The sequence below is a fragment of the Amphiura filiformis genome, chromosome 7 (genome assembly GCF_039555335.1).
Source record: "Amphiura filiformis chromosome 7, Afil_fr2py, whole genome shotgun sequence".
NCBI lineage: Eukaryota > Metazoa > Echinodermata > Ophiuroidea > Amphilepidida > Amphiuridae > Amphiura > Amphiura filiformis.
Window position 1 is genome coordinate 58,217,592 of NC_092634.1, and position 17,702 is coordinate 58,235,293.

The following is a 17,702-nucleotide window of genomic DNA, read 5'->3' on the forward strand; positions in this document are numbered from 1 at the left end:
ATGGGTGACTCCATTTGAAATCTACACCTCCTGTGTGAGAGATTAAGATCATGTCTTCCACAGGGGGGAGTATGGATTTCAACTGGAATAGCCCACATTTGCTGGTGATGTTTTCCTGTTCTCAATTGATGAGTGAGAAATTCTCACTAATGTTGCACAGTGTCCTAACTGCAAATCGAGCTGTTGAACCATTTAACCCCTGAGTACTACCTGCCGATCTAACAGTGCCTCCGATTGGTCAATTACATGATATCTTCACTTTAATCACCAATCAGAATGGAGCTTTGCAAATAATTCACCTCAATTTTTTTGCATGGTGAAATTATTCTAACAATAGGAAGCAATTTTAGACTTCTACGCTACTCAATTTTAGTACACTCACCGGAGCGCTTTCACCGGGTCAACCGGCGTCTTCAGCGGATGTTATTGCTCTGAAGATTTGTTGTTGCTAGTGATGTTGTTGGAACACCTCCGATGACGTCATAGATGTAGATGACGTCAAGCTTGAAGATGTGGTGGCGCCCCCTTGGTTCCGGGGGGTCAGGAGGTTGTCCCAAACAGGGTTGATGTCTAACCCTTTCCAACAACATCACTAGCAACAACAAATCTTCAGAGCAATAACATCCGCTGAAGACGCCGTTGACCCGTGAAAGCGCCCGTGAGTGTACTAAAATTGAGTAGCGTAGAAGTCTAAAATTGCTTCCTATTTACGTTTATCGCTACGTATGAATATACATCATTATATTCTAACAATGTTGCTGATTGGACCTATTGATAATGAAAACATCTTTTTGGCCAATCGGCAGATAGTGGGGTTAAGTAATTTGTTGTTTAGATCACTGCTATACCATTTGCCACCCTGATGTGGCAGTGACGTCTAGTGTTATTTCAATTCAGAAAATGAATTTCAATTCAATTCAGATTCAATTCTTATTTTATAAAATCATTTTGATTCAATTCTTCTTTGGTTTAAATCATTTTGATTCAATTCCAATTCAATGCATTGAAATTAACTGCTAACCAATTTGAATTCCAATTCATCATTTGAATTCAATAGAGGCCGTCAGCCTTTCGCCATCTTGTGGGTACAAATGATACGCGGCATTCTGCGTCGGACACTACGCGCAGGGCGCAGCTTGCTACGCAGCTGTTATCACGCATCACCACAGTGATTTTGCTGTTTACGCATGGAGATCGAACGACCATCGCAGCCTGTACCCACAAGATGGCGGCATATGACGTCACGCTGACGGCCTCTATTCATATTCAAATTCAATTCTTATTACCAACACTGATGCATTTTACCGGGCATTTGGCTAAAAGTAGTTCAGGGAGAAAGTTTATTGTAACTGATAAGGTGAATACAAGTGAAATGGCAGAATCAAAATACATGTTGCATGCATTTTCGATTCAATGAATTGAATTGAAATGAACAAAAAACACATTTCGATTCAATGCATTGAATTGAAATGAAAAAAACAAAAATGGCCAAAAGCAATCAAATTCCTATTCCAATGCATTGAAATAAAACTAGAGACGTCAGGCCGTATTACATTTGGTGCAGCTTGAAATCACCAATGTTCGCTCAAAGCGCTGGCATACACACGCACGCTGCATAGATGTTCGCACAAAACAGCTGCCTCGATGCGTTGATGTCACTGCCATATGAGGGTGAAAAAGGTTATACATCTATGCAATTAATCGTGCTTCTGAATATATGACACAATCTGGTCCATGGGGCCAAAGGCGACAAATTTGAAACGGAGAGAAAGGTAAATATATGGAGTAAAAAAACAAGAAAATAGACATCACAAACTTCATAACTTTAGAACCAAACATGCTAGACTTTTGGTGTTTTCAGTAAATGATAGCCTATTGTATGTATAATGTAATAATTACAGTAACTCAATTTTCAAAAATGCCTCCTTTGGCCCCCATGGACCAGATCATGTCATATATACACTCAATAAGTTACAAACTTTACATCATATCTGTGGCAAAATTTATAACAAAATTGAAATAAAATAGGGATTTTTGTGGAGCCATATGAACTCATCCATTGTTAAATAAGTTAAATCTTATATCAAACCTGAACATTTTGACTTTGCAAAAATGACACACTCTGTTCATGCATATGCCTTGGGGCATTGGTACCTGTCCAACACATGATCATCACACACTGTGTTTATGCATATGCCTCAGGGCATTGGTACCTGTCCAACACATGATCATCACACACTGTGTTTATGCATATGCCTCGGGGCATTGGTACCTGTCCAACACATTATCCCCTTCAAATACATATTCAGCCCTTGTGATCCACCTCTTCTGGTCTAAACCAGGACCTAACAATGTCAACAATGTGAACACGTCGTCAAACCTGGATACCATAATAATGTCAGCATAACGAGGTAGTCTGTCCCTGAGATCTCTGGTGAGCCGTTCTATGCAAATCCCTTGAGGGCGCCATTTCCACCAGTTAGGATGATACGAGAGAGTAGAGGGCGATGTGCAGTGTGTTCGCAGTGGTCCAAGGCTTTAGCGACCATTGTGGTTAGATCTAGGTTGCAATACATATCTTCGCATGCAAGGTATCGCTCACTGCCAAAAGGAATGCTGCTAAAAGATCCTTTGTCCCTGAAAATCAAAATTGGCTTTCATTAATATCAGAGAAATTATGGTATAGGCTTTTTAGTGAGTACGCCGTCGTACAAGTTTGGAAAGTTCTGTCAAGCTATTGTCAGGAGTAGCTCTTAACTTTTTTAGGACAAAGTACCTAAGAACAAGGGCTTATGCAGCCAGCAGTGTAGGGAGAGTTTTACACACCTAAATTTGTAAATGCACACCCAGTTTTTGCCCACATGGCCTATACTTTGTATACAATCGTTAATTTACACAGGTTTTTGAATTTACACACCCAAACCTTCAAATCCTACCTAGACCTTGCCTAAGAATGAGACATGTAGGCCACCCCTTCTACCGATGGCTCTGAAAAGGGCCATTCACTGAGGACTGCTGCTTGTCAACAGCAGATCCATTTGTGGCTCTGAAAAGAGCCGTCCACTGTAGACTGCCACTTGTTAACAGAGCACAAGGCTCTTTTCAGAGCCATCAGCAAGCAAGGGATGGCCTACATGTCTCATTCTTAGGTACTTTGTCCTGAAGAAGTCAGAGCTACTCCTGACGAAAAGCCTGAGAGTTCCAAACTTGTGCGATGACAAACCTGCTAAAAACTTGCTTATTGAGAGAAATTGTTAATACCAGATATCATCTACTGGACCAGGAATGCATGGGGCGTCCCAACAATATTTGTTTCTGATAATGTTATATAATTCTCAAAATATAAAGTAAACACAAACCCAAAATGTACTCACTGAATGATATAATTATTTTGTACATGAAACAATCTTTGTAGTGATTATATTAAAAAGCTAGACGTACAGAACCAAAGAACAGTGGCATAGCCAGGATTTTTTCAGAGGCAACTTTCAAGGGTGGCAAAATTTGATGAAAATGCTCAAAATGGGCTAAAAGAGTACAAAAAAAGGCATAAAAAGCTTAAATATCAGGGCGGCCAGCATCCTGATAATTTTTCACGGGCGAAGCTGCCCTCTTTCCACCAGGCTATGCCACAGCCAAGGAACAGTATAACATACATACCTTGGTCTTGGTACAAGGATGTTCTTGGTGGCATATTTTTTCCTGATTTCAAATGATGGTTGATATGCCAGCCAGCATTCCTCTTTCACTCCTCTGTCATCAAGACTGTCTACAAATACCTGTCAATCAAAATCATTCAAATTAATACAGTTAGCTTGCCTTGGAGATATCCCAATTATGATACTGGTGGATTCATATTTGTGACTGACTGGACACTACGAATGAGCCGTAAAGTCGGCAAATTGTATTCTGAGTTACAGTGTAAAATGTGCATGAAGGTTGTATTCGTAGGTACATCAATATGGTGCGACAAGTATCTCATCAAACCAATCAATAATCCTATTGCTGAAGAGGATAATAAGCTTCTACCTATTTCTATAGAATCCTTAAGGATGCACACAGGATCACTGAAGTGTTACATGGCCAAAATTGAGTTTTCATCACTAATGTCATCTTCAAACCGTATTTTATCTTGTCATTAATAGATTTTAAAGAAATCTTAAAATTTGAACCATAAGAAAAGCTATTTTAAAGACCCTTTTCATTAAATTTTCGTCAAAATGCAAAAGCAAATAAATCATTGTTTTCCATAATAGATCGCGTTCTCGTAAACGCTGCATCTGCGGCGTAGCCTAGCAAAGACACGCACACATGGTAAACGGGATGGGCGAGGTGATTACTGATTGAGGCGCTGGACGGAGTCGCCAATCGCGAATCCGCGATCACTACCGTATTTTATCGTATTGAACTCTTCCAAGGTAGGTAAAGCTTGCACCATTGCATTGCGAAACTGCGGGCCGACAGACCACCACCGTCCCCCTCCCAGAATAAGTAGGCCTACTCGATAAATTTAAGCCAAAAAAGTGCTGATATAGTGGTATAAATTATAGTGTTTTTTTTTTATGAACATAATAGTGAATTTTTTGCTTGTTTTTGTTTCGTTTTTCAAGTTTCATTCTGAACTTGAAAAGATAAAATTTATCTGTAAGAAGTAGTTACCCATAAGAAGCCCTGTAATGATGACGCAATCTGGTAGATACGATAGAAAACGTAGGCCCTAAATATTTTGCTAGTAGGCTAGACTTAGCCCGTATATAATAGTACATCATTAGGCTTATTATTTTATGTTTAAAAATTTGTTTTATTTCATTCATTCATTCATTCATTAATTTATTCATTCATTCATTCATTTCATTGTTATTATTTGATTTACCAAGTTGGTGTAGTTGGACAAGAATATAGGCCTATTATATTAGCTTATATTTTATGCAGTCCCAGCCTTCGTCCGGGAGCCTCTGCAGTCGTTCAGTCTCGTCTTCATTTTGAAGACCATAAAAAATAGGCAATCAGTTACTACCGGTAGGCCTATATTAGATACCTAAAGGCCCTGAATAATGTTTCAAAGTGTTATTAAAACACGAATTTAAGATTCGTTTTCAAAAGTTTTCTACTACTGATTGACCATTAACGCAATGTCAAAAACGTTGACATTTCAATAGGCCTACATCATATCGACCATCTAGGCATAGGCCTATAACTCTATGTCAAAAATGTCGATATTTGAAATCGGCATAGCGAGCGCGCGTTTATGAAAGCATTTTCATGAATGTTTTAATGCTAAATGTAATAATTTCAAACGAGAAATATAGGCCTAAGCGAAAACGCAAATTCATGCTTTTTTCATAACCCATTTTAACTACATTTCCATTAGTAGGCCTATTAGGTCTACCATGTAGTACATGGTGTCATGATTGCGATAAAAGCTTTTGGTTTTACAACACTTTTTGCGAATGTTTTGGCGAATGCCTTTTTATTTGCAATGTTTGTCTGGCTTTCAACTTTCAAGTTTTCTGCATACTTTAAAAGGTAAACTGCTTTAAAGCATTTTTCGTGAATGTTTTCATGCAGTGTTTTAAAACGCTCTTTATAGCGTGATGCCTGTATACGGGTAGGCCTACTGCATAAACCACAATCTAATTTAAAGCCATAAGTGTTCCGCTTTTCTACTTTTGAAATTCGGTTTTGTTAGGCTATGTAAATTTCCGTGTTTTTCAGTTTACTCTTGTGACCTCTCCGTGTTTTGCCCTTTTAACATATATAGGCCTATATAGGCCTACTTTTTGTCCGTTTTACAAGAAGTTTATTCAAGACATATTACAACTTTTACCCCACTTTTTACACGTTTATTTGATTGAAAACAACAACAGACACACTTTTTTATATTTTTGTTGTTGTATTCACTTTTTATGCGGTACAAAATATTTTACAACTTTGATATTCCGTAAAAAGTTAAAAATAAAATATGATAACAACAAACAATTACAATAACAAAAACGGAATATTGAGTAATGCGACACATCAGAATCTTTTAAAATTTTACTTGGGATTCCTGTGGTGTACGTGTAGGCCTAGCTATAGGCCTAACTGGCGTTAAAATGCCTATCTTTGGCGCGGACGGGCCGCTGTGGTGCCTCTCAAGCACCAACTAAAAAGAAAAAACAACGAGTAGTAACAACATCATGTTTACGGTTCAGAAAAGGACAATGAACATAAAAATGCAATATTTGTCAACACCAAAAAAAAAAAAAAAAAGAAAGAAAATCACCAAAAACATTGCATTTTTAAAACAAAATTATGAAAATTAGTACAAAACAGAAATCGCAATTATCATGATTATGTCTCAATTTATTCTTCATTTCATAAAACTTCATGATTATCTGCTAAAATAATTGCTTGTCAGTTAGGCCTATTCTATGCTAATTTTAATGTTCTGATGTTCTCAAATTTTAATACAGAGCAGGATTTTTTTTTTTATACGGAACAGGACAAAATTGTGCTTAAATAATCATGGTTTAGTTCGCGGCAACACGACCATGCACTGTGCAACTTATTCACAGTAACCTGTCTGTCTGTCCATGCGCCCTGTCGCTCCTCAAACGCCGACGCTGACGTCAGCGACCTTGCCGGAAGCTCTGCTGCACCATGGAAACAAGACTGCAGTAAATAAAATGGCTGCACCATGTGGATAAACATCTGCCGAATGTGCACGGATAATTTTGTCATATTGTATATTTTACCTTCTAAATCACCAAAAAAATGCCAATCTGCTGCAGTTGGACGCCCCTTCTCATTTTCTAACTTGACCAAACGTCCCAAGTCACCGGATTATATATTTATGGAATAATCTTCAAAAATGGACCTGAAATCCGCTGTATTTTTCTAAATCGCGATTTTCGGCAAGTTCACTTTTGACCACTTTTAACCATTTTTGGTCCGCCATAGCGTCTAAATGAAGCATCACTGAGGTAAGTTTTTAAATCAAATGTTTAGATATGGCCAAAATCTAGATAGTGTTTTTTTATTTTTTTTTTTAGGGCCTAGAACTTTTTTTATCACCCATGATTCAAAAATTTGAACACGGGTCACACGCTTTTTACTGATTTTTTGCCTATATTTTAAAAAACTAAGCAAAATTTCAAAAAATAAAAAACACTTTCTAGATTTATTTGTCTAAATTAATAAAATTCATGTTTTACAGTTTTTGATTTTCAAATAATTTTTTATGGCGGACCAAAAATTTTTGGTCAAAAAGCCGCTTTTTTGGGATTTTCTCGAAAATTGCACTTTTGACCCAAAACTGACATTTTAAATGGATTTATGAGCTCATTTCCGCTCAAAAAATGTATACTTTTATATACTTTACATAAATAGTTTTCGAGTTATGAGGTGAATAATAATGGATAATTAGTGATCCTGTGTGCCTCCTTAAATAGTTCTTGTCTTTGTTTGCTTTGGCTAAATCCTGTTCAAGTGGTGGATAACAAAGTATTGTATTTTGTCTAGGTATGTATAACCAACAATTAACAATGAGAGGACATTCCTGAACCTCGTTGACTTGGGGATGATTTGAAATGACCGCCAATTATGACTGTTTGATATTTATTACCAGAAATGTGGAAAAAGAGACACATGTAGAACCGAAAAAGGTACAATTTTGTTGAAGGAACAGAGTTCAACAAACCAAAACCCTGCTTCTGGATATTGTTTGAAGTCAAATGATACCATTTCAAAGCTTATGATATATATTTTCTAAACACGAAATAAAACAAAATTGCCTGGGCTGACTTTACGGCTGATTCGTGGTGTCCAGTCACATTTGACAGCGAATGCGTCATCCTTTTCCGTAGGATCCGCCGTCTTGTGGGTACTGCCGTTCTGCATGTCGTGCACTAGACATTACGCCCCCGATTACGCGGAAGTCGCAGCGCGTGATGCACCTCTTCAGTCAAGCGTCAACGCAGTAATCTTAGCAACAAGGCACTCCATACCCACAAGATGGCGGCATTGATGTCACAATGACTACTTCTATTGCTTGTGAAAAGTGATGCATCAATCATAACTTTTGCATTCTACTACATCCTTAATTCAGGGCGATTACAGACGACAAATGCCATTCAAATATTTAATACTACAAACAACTGTTTGAAGCTTTTATTCATCTATTGTGTTTGATTTGAGTGGTGACATATGTGACCCCTCGGCACAACTGAGCCCTGAAGTCGCCAATCATCATTTTTGAGATATTCAACCAAAATATTCTGCTTGAAATTAGCTTTAAAATGATGTATATCATGTCTATAGTACTTGACATTTTAGTAGTGAAAAATCAATAAAACAGTCAATAAATCCTTTGTTTCCAATCAATTATTCATGAAGATCAACAGTTTCATAAGGACATGGTCTTGCAGATGCACCCCTATGTTTGAAGAACATAATGTGCAATTTGTATGAAAAACTAAAGATTCCTTTTAAATCGGTGGACATTTTGCACACTAAATGCACAGTGGCGCACACCGACACCGCCTGGCTAATAATTATTTGGTGGAGCAGGAACACTAAAATGAATATACGGGATCGATACACGTGAATTGCTATGCATGATTTTGATATCAGACGAAAATCTTGAATACTGGGTTCAAATTGATGAATATCTCCCATAAATGAATTTTTCTCAAGAAACCAGATGTGGTCTCGTACACGAAAATACGTGTTGAACAGATATGATAGTCGCTAGAATGCGCTTTGAAAATTGGCCGTGCGCTTTGAAGTCAAAATCTGACCATTTTATATTGCGTTGGTCTTGTAATACCCTGTGTGGACTACAGCGTGTAGTACAGCTGCACTCACTGTAGGCAGTATAAAAGTCGATGACCATTGACCTCAATGGGGTATACAAGCTTATTCACGCACAACCAATTGTGAGTAGCCTTAGTTATGTCCCTCGACTAATTATTAGTTCTAAAGAGCTTTAAAGGTTTGAACCAAATGGCTAATCGTGGCTGTGGATTCAACCTACCATGGCGATTCCTGCCATGAAGATATAGGGTCGATGACACTGTGTGGCGTAGCATGGGTCATCATATTGAAGGGGTACCAACCATTTTCCTATGCGATTTTTTTAAATTTCAGATCGGGGGGGGGGGGGCACGTTCCCCTATGATGCTACGCCACTGTGAATGCAAGAAACATAGGTGAGAAGTAGCTCGAGATACTCTAGCTAAAATACAGGTTTACATTTACTACCTTACATTATCTTGCTGTATTTCAGCTAGAGCTCCAAACGACAAGCTTTCGGGTTTTTTGGAGAACAATACTGTTACGTAAGATGAAGAAGAAACCCGCCTACTCATTATTTCATTGTACTTATTGCAATTTGCCTCCACACATTACGTAATCAACACAAAGCTGTTGTGAGGATTAGTGAGTGGATAAGAAATTGACAGTGGAGGATACGAAGGACACGCCGATTGTTAGTTGTCAATCATGAATTGCCGCAACGTATTAATATTTTACTGCATGGCATTCCGCAAACACCAAGACAAATTATGCCGTATTTTTCCAAAGATCATCTCATATGAAGTAAGCTGAATGCGATCTGTACTTTTGTAACATTCCGATCGCTTTTGATCACCTATTATCGGCGAATTTGCTTGAAAACACGCGAGTTCATGTTGTGTAAACATAATTAGCATAGACACAAATGAAATTACGATGCAATACAATGCAATTTGAATGCGCAGCAGATCTATAGAAATAACGCTGTTCGGTTTTATGCAGAATTAGACCCTGTCTGGTGAGAAGGTAACAAGCCTAGGAGATGAGGATGAGAGTACACCCCGTCAGTCCGAAACCCCATCAGTCCAAACCACCACTAGTCCAAATTTTAAGCTTACCTAACGCTAACCCTAAACCTAACCACAACCCTACCTCTAGATATCTAGCCCTATCAATTCGGCCTAGTGTTGGTACATATTGACGGTGTTTCGGACTGACTGGGAGACCCAGAATCTTCAAGAGAACTAGACAAAGAGAGGCTACAATATGTACAACACATACCTCATTGACGAGTCCTTTACAAGTGATAGTATCAGCCAATGCTAGGGACACTTGTAATCCGCCAATCGGTTTGAATTGCACGGCATCTTGCTGTATCCGGGAGCTGATTATTGGTGTTACCACGGTACTCCTGGCACCACTGTCTATCACAAGGCAGGTACTGAAGGAGGAGTCCATCGGGAGAAGACCGGCTTTGTTCTGAAGACAGATCCTATGAGAAATGACATGACATGATCGCTAAATTGCATGATCAACTATTATTTCATCGCCACATTATAGTAGAATGTTCATACTAATTAAATCGCATTCTTGCATAAAAATGTACTTACACTTTAATTTCATAGTATTTCTGGTAATATATGGGTACCGCATTTTCACTTCTTGTAATCACGCACACCCTTTTGAAAAATGTTACTCCCGGGGGCGTTAAGGGGGTACTACACCCCTGGTCAATTTTGTGCCTATTTTTGCATTTTTCTCAAAATTTATAGCGCATTGGTGACAAGTAAGATATGTATATTATAGGGGCAAGAACTACAACTACTGCACTGAAAATTCAGCAACTCAAGGCAAGTAGTTATTGATTTATTGATCAAATATTGGTTTTCCCTCATTTTTAACTCCACAACTGTTGTCTGTGCTGAAATAAAATTTCCAGTGCAGTAGTTGTAGTCCTTGCCCCTATAATATACATACATTATCTTACTTGTCACCAATGCACTATAATTTTTGAGAAAAATGCAAAAATAGGCAAAAAATTGGGCAGGGGTGTAGTACCCCCTTAATGAGAAAGAATACGGTATTATACTAACGCTATTTGATCAACATTGATTTTACAATTTACATAATTTGATACTGGATCAGACCAGTATCGTTTCAAAAATTAGCAAAAAAAATCAAATTCATTTTGTTCTGCATTGTATTGAAGATACAATCTTAAATACATGGTTCTGTTCTGATGTACTGATCAAAACAAGAAATCATTTATCAATGTAGTAAGAAGCTTCTCAAAGGTTAGAAGTTACTATTCTAATTTGGATTAATGTTTATTAAGAATTTTCCTTGTAATATTTTGAACTCAGTACCGTACCTTGATACTTTCAGCTTTTCAAACATCAGTTTCAGCAAATCCTTCCTTGTTTTGTGGGAGCATCTGGGTGGTTCACATAGCAAAAATGCTGTCCTACAAATATCCCTCATATGTGAAAGTTGCTGAGAACCGCCTGTTACACTGCCGTGGAGGTGCCTTAGAAGCAACTCATAATCCGTCAAATTGACGATGTCTCCATCCTTGACAGGGTTACTCACTTGAAAATAAACCTCGCATTTGTTTTCTTCATGAATATTACAGTTTGTATGAGTTGAATGTTTACGAGTTGTAAAATGACCTGATGGTGACCATGATTGTTCAAAATCCGCTGAGGCACTTGAGGCATCTGAGAAAGTCTTTGGTACTGTTGTTGATGATGATGAAAATGATGACAATGAACCTAAACTTCCACTCACTGAGGTAGGAAATTTGGAGCATAATGCGGAAGAGCAAGCGGGATGCTGATCGCCATCCCACCTTGATGATCTTGCACAATGCTGACCCTGAGCTTGAACTTTTTTAGATGATTGCCGAGTGTAGTAAATTGGATACTCCTCTCGTTGGTACATATCCGGAAACTGACCCAAAAGTAGTTTGGCTTTTTGACCAACCACGACTGGTCGATAGAGCCTGGGGTGGCCTGACGATTTTAACTTTTCATTGAGTTGGTCAAGATTAAGGGATCTATGAGCACAGTTTTGAGTTGCATCCCCACATGATTGAGGCCAATTACAGGTACAACTGACTTTGAGATGAGCAGTAATGGCTGGACAAGAACTTCTGAAATAATCAAATAACCAGGCAATAGATGCCGTTTTGGACCCGCAGTCAAAGGCCATGGCATTTCGTACATGGGACCAACCGAGACCAGCAGTTCCTGTCATGGCTTCAACATCATTCTGGAATATGCCGTCAAATAGGCAGATGGCTGAGCGGATGCAGGCATCACGGTAGGTTGTCTTTGATAAGTCAAGGCTTGAGCCCATCAAATTGTGGTGTCTGCAGATTTGTTGCCATTGCTGCTTCCTGATAAGAAAAGAATAGTATTAAGGTTAGACACTATTTTAAACTGTTGCGATTTGGTAGTTCACAGCATCTTGCCAACGGTAGTGAGCTTTGGCAAAAATTGCATCGATCATTTCATAGCGAGCGTGTAGAAAAATTCAAATATCACAGATATACTTTTGTAGGTCCTGTGGTTCTTGAGTTAAATGTCGTATTTGATTTACATGTTTAACCCCATGAGATCTACCTGCCGATTGGCCAAAAAGAAGTTGTCATTATCGATTTGACCAATCAGTAACATTGTTAGAATTATTTCACCACGCAAAAAAATTTGGGGTGAATTATTTGCAAAGCTCTATTCTGATTGGCGATTAAAGTGAAGATATCATGTAATTGACCAATCAGAGACAATGTTAGATGGGCACTTGGGCAGGTAGTGCTCAGGGGGTTAATTTCAAACTTAATCAATACTCACCATACAATCTCATCTGAGAGTACAAAGTTTAGGACTTTGCATGTCATACACAGCCTTCCCAAAGATTTGATGTTGCATAAGGTACCGATTCTCTGGATGAGTTCTGGTGGCAACTTGACTAGATCAGGCACATCCTCTACCTCTACGGCTTTGCCCCCTGTACCATCCATTGTCACCCCAGCCATTGTAGACTAGTAGTAGTACGTCAAGTACATGGTATTGGGTGCACCGAGAAGTTGCATCAGTCTGGACATCATTATGTTGGCCTAAAGAAATATTAATATTCATAATTTTCAGTGATCAGGTCAGAAATTGCACCCAAATAACATTGTAACATTGTAAGGTTACATTTCATATTAAAACTATAATCAAATTAAGTAATTCTTGGCCAAACTGGAACATGTGTGTTGCGTCCATGTAGTGTACTAAGCGTGTACGCAGTGTAAGGCGCGTGTATACTTTCTTCTGTACCGCGCTATATTCGCGTGTGTTTATCGCGGAGCCACTAGCATTCACAGTATTCCAGTTTGGCCAAGAATTACTTAATTTGATTATAACTTAGAAATAATTATATGACTGTTGACTGAGTGTTGTGTGAAAATGAAAGATGTCCATGACTTCGTGGCTGAATGGGCCCAAATGAAAGACAACAACTGCCCTTTTCAAAAGTCACAAAGTAGGCCTATGCTTGTCACTAAAGTTAATTCATGGCTTGTTACTAATGAAAAAATGCAGATGTAGTTGCGGGAAGTTTAAAATCCACACCACGTGAAAATTTACTTTCAATGCAAATCCCTTTCTTGGTTCAGACTTCAGAGCTCAGTACAATGAGTTGTAAGATAACCAGTCCCATTCCTTGTCCCAATACATGACACCTTGCAGTTAACAATCATAGGCCTACTTTGTGACTTTTGGAAAGAATGTCTTCTGTTACGTTCTTGCCGGCGATCCTCTTAAAAAAACTATGAAATGTTATAGTATATTCGATAGTTCTCCTCTTAGACGATCAGAAATTAAACAATCAATTGAAGATTTACAATAATAATCATCAGTCATTTTTTATCATGTCTCCACCCTTCCCTCTCCTCTCTCCGAATCTGTATAGTTTACGACATCACGGTCGGACATTATTGAAGAAGCGTGTTGTTACTTTGCCGTCACATTCAAAAGTGAATTCAAATAATAAAATACATTCGTAATCATGGCGCGTAGGCCTACACTAGGGGGGCCACATGAAAATTTCTAACCCACCCCTGGAATTAATTTTTCTGTCAGGATTGTTCCTTCTGCAAAATGATTTAAAAAACCATTTGAATCAACTCAATCGGACAATCTGTTGCAAAGATACAGCCTTCTAAAGATTCACAAAATTGGCCATTTTTACCCCATTTTTAGGAAAATCCTGATTTTGTCATAAATTTGCATATTCACGGAGCGATAATTGTGGGAATAAAGCTAAAGAAGGCATGAGATGTATTGTGTTTTGTTTATTTAATGTTCTTTTATGCAAATATTAAAAACCAGGGTCATAATTGCTATATTTTCTTCTTTACAACATTTTTAAAATGACTGAAATCACAAAAATAACTCTTTTGCCAGGACTTTTAAGGTAAATATGTGTGATTTTCACCATTGAGGGCGCTATTATGTGCCAATTATGACCTTCAAAGGCCTGTATTTCCTAAACCACACAACCAAATTGTCTGATTTTTGCACAGGATTTTGCTCTGAGGGTCTAGATTGTAAAACTGAATATAGCATAATTGTACATCTTTGGGAAAATAATTTTATTTGATGATAAACAATTATTTTGTGCGTAACTTTTTCATTACGAGCAGAATATTTTCTATCTAATTAGGTAGTCGGGTTTGCACAGAAGTTACTAGGAGACAAATTATATGGAATTCAATATACCCAAAAGTTTTCCAACTGCTGCAGATTCTGTTACATTTCTACCATACATTTGTGTATGTAGGCAAGGGTACACACAATAGCCTAGCATTTTGGCCACCTAGTACTAGGTTGAGCACATTGCAATTAATCACGCACATTACTACATGGCATCTTCCATTTGGGCTCATTCAGCCATGAAGTTACACAATGTATTGTATGTAAATCTTGTGCGTGAAGGTCGTATATACAGGGTCTTAGCTAGCCACCCGTCTGGCTGTCATTTTAGACGGCCAGTTTGCTCCTGGGACGGGCAAAACTAATGCCTTTGACAGATGCTATATTATAAATTGTATGTTTTGAGAAGCTAATTGCCCTTTTTAGTAGACCCAATTGGTAGAACAAGGCCATATCAGTACATATTTGAACTCTTTGAACCCCCAATGGGCGGGGGGTGTCTGGTAAATGTTTTTAAAGGTCAAATTAGGACAGGCAATTTTATTCAAATGATGGGCAACCCTCCATTTCTAGCTAAGACCCTGCGTATATATATTCAATTTTATTAGCGTTTAAACCAATCAATAATCCTATTGCTGAAGAGGATAATAATCTTCTACCTATTTCTATAGACCTGCCTGCATGTCTTCGGTCCTATCCTTCAACATACTGACATTTACTGGCCCGATAATGTCATAATGTTAAATAAAGATACCGAGTTCACAGTTACTGGAACTACCTATTTCTATAGAATCATTAAATAGCTCTTGTTTGCTTTGGCTAAATCTAGTGCCGTACTATTACACTGACTTTCAGATTCGGCGAGGAGGATTTATTTCGACCTCCTGGTTTGTTTACAAACAGAGAGGTAGACAAAAACCGCTCCGCTTGTCCAAACACTCAAGTATCAGAAGGATGGTCCACAAACTGTGATTCACGTAACCTGAATAGGGATTAAAAAGCTGTCACGTAGAACCATGTGCTTCTATTGTCCAATTTGCCATCAAGATTTCATATGGAAACAGTTCAGACCCAGTACACGATCATGTCAGAAATTAATATTTTGTTCTGGGTCTGATTATTCGGACTAGGCTAAATCCTGTTCATCAAACCTTGACTTCAAATTGTTTGGCAACTGTTTAACCTTGATGCAAAAAAAGTAGCGAGGGTGGTCTAGGCAAAGATCGTCAGTAAGCTTACCGCCATACCGGTCTCGGTATGACAATCATGACAATGTCATTCTGGTCAATGTAATGTTATGACGTTATGTAGCAATTTTTTGGGTGGGGTAAATTAAAACACTGTCAAATCGGAATAGAATTGAAATGAATCTTACAATTTTATGTCATACCTGATGTAAGCAAGGAGTCCCGCAGTGCATTATACTAAATATTATAGTTTTTAGCCCGGGTTTTCAGCTTTCATTTGGTCTTAAATGCCTGGGAAATGGATCGAAAAACCACTGGATGGGCGGCGCCATTACTCACTGATTCCTTTTTCCGAGTTGCACCGGGAGCCTTTTCCTTTTCAGAGCTCTCAGCTCACCCCAGCTCTCAAAACCGGGCTCAAAACTCAAAATCAATTAATTTGGCCACAAAACGGCTGCTTTTGCATGATTTTAGTAAAATGATAATAAAAAATCTCCCAAAATGCAAAGCCATGAATTGAATACCGACAGTTATTACAGGGGTAGGCCTAGTATAATAGCGATGATAATGTGAGATCACCGTCCTTGCACTGATTCATGTCTGATAGTTTTAAAATGAAATGATAAAAGTTTCATTTAATTGATTTCTGTATTTTATAGGCCTACATGACTGGAGTATAATATTTAATCTCTTTTTACAAAAACCAAACTTGCAATTCCATGTTTTTATCCAAAGATATGCACATTCTGCAGCAGTCCGTCCCGGCATCGGCATCCGTCCCCCTTTCACCCTTTATAAGCTGATACAATATTTATTTTCAATTTGGTATAATAACTTTGAATCAATATAGGCCTAATTCTTTTAATTCTTTAATCTAAAATGTTCAATTTATGTTTTATGGTGTGTGTGTTTTAGCATTATCTCAAAGTAGGCCTATGCATGGTTTGTTTGTTTGTTTGTTTGTCGCCAGGCATGTTTTTGAGTTATAGGGCAGGCCTTTAAAGATGACATTCCAATAAAATGAAAATGTTGGAATTCTTAATTTCATGGTAGGCCTATTTGACATTGGGACTATGTTTGTTTGTTTGTTTGTTTGTTTGTTTGTTTAAACGGTCGCTCCGTGTGGAGACACGCTTGGGTCATAATGGGATTATCATGGGACCAGCCTCAAACAAAATGCTCAAGCCAGGCTAAAAAGCCTAGTTAAGCATGCTGGCCTGTATGGAAAGAGAAGTGAGAAACAGATTGAAAACAAAGAACAAGGAAAAGAAGGGCAGAAGGCCACTCCCAATTGTTAACAATTTTACTTTCAGCCTTGGGTCAAAAGAAAGGCAGTGCTTAAAGATACTGATAGGCCTATTATCTATAAATCCGGAATATCTAAAAGAACTCACTCATTGCACAAAGTGACATAATAACTTTGATATTTTTTGGCCCCAGTTTCCATGGAAAAAGAATTCAGAGCTTTGCATTAAAATTTTCTGTTGCAGTTTTTGCATTCATCAACAGTTTAAAATTTAGCATTTTATTTCTGAAGTAGGCCTACAAATCATGTATTTATTGAAACCTATAATATAGGTTACAAAATTGCAAGCAAAATCACATTGTAACTCTGATATGATGTCACAATGTGATTTTGGTTGCAATTTTGTAAGCTTTGTCATTGTCAACCAGATTTTATGAAACTGAATACAAAAATCTTGTGTGATATTAAAGTTATGGTCAATTTCACTCATGAAATTCTGCAATCAGCCTATTGAGTGACCTATATTGCCCTTCACTATCAAACTAAAAATACATGTCAAACATATTTTGTGAAGATGGTTTGTTCACAACTGTCAGAGTGAACCTGAAATATTTTGTCAGTTGTAAGGGGGAATGTGAAAGAAATAACAGCAAATAAATGGGGAATCTGAAAAAAAAATTGATTGAAAAAATATGAAAAACGCAACTTGAACCCCCCCCCCCAAAACAATCGCTCCCTAATATAATCACAGTATTTTTGTTTTTGTTTTTTGACTGGGTGTATCATGTTTATGTT

At 37.9% G+C, this 17,702-nt stretch overlaps 1 protein-coding gene across 2 annotated transcripts; it reads right to left on the reverse strand.

Annotated features, from left to right (window-relative positions):
* Positions 1-1,261: 1,261 nt before the first annotated feature.
* LOC140157399 (uncharacterized) lies at positions 1,262-16,011 on the reverse strand. Of its 2 annotated transcripts, XR_011859675.1 has the most exons (7): positions 15,865-16,011; positions 12,627-12,892; positions 11,147-12,172; positions 10,057-10,267; positions 3,661-3,779; positions 2,273-2,637; positions 1,262-2,213 (listed from the first exon to the last, which is right to left on the reverse strand). XR_011859675.1 is itself a non-coding variant. In XM_072180581.1 (6 exons), the coding sequence occupies exons 2-6, from the start codon at positions 12,809-12,811 to the stop codon at positions 2,445-2,447; spliced, it is 1,734 nt and encodes a 577-aa protein (XP_072036682.1). In that variant the 5' UTR covers positions 12,812-12,892; positions 15,865-16,011; the 3' UTR covers positions 1,262-2,444. The 2 variants fall into 2 exon arrangements, 1 of the variants encoding a protein (XP_072036682.1); XM_072180581.1 differs by having other exon boundaries at positions 1,262-2,637.
* Positions 16,012-17,702: the final 1,691 nt, after the last annotated feature.

Bases quoted from the DNA above. Each gene is read 5' to 3' on its own strand.
- LOC140157399 (XM_072180581.1), bottom strand. From the start codon at position 12,811: ATGGCTGGGGTGACAATGGATGGTACAGGGGGCAAAGCCGTAGAGGTA. The intron at 12,173-12,626 runs GTGAGTATTGAT...TTTTCTTATCAG, and splicing joins CTCTCAGATGAGATTGTATG to GAAGCAGCAATGGCAACAAA. The intron at 3,780-10,056 runs GTATGTGTTGTA...TTTGATTGACAG, and splicing joins GTAAAGGACTCGTCAATGAG to GTATTTGTAGACAGTCTTGA.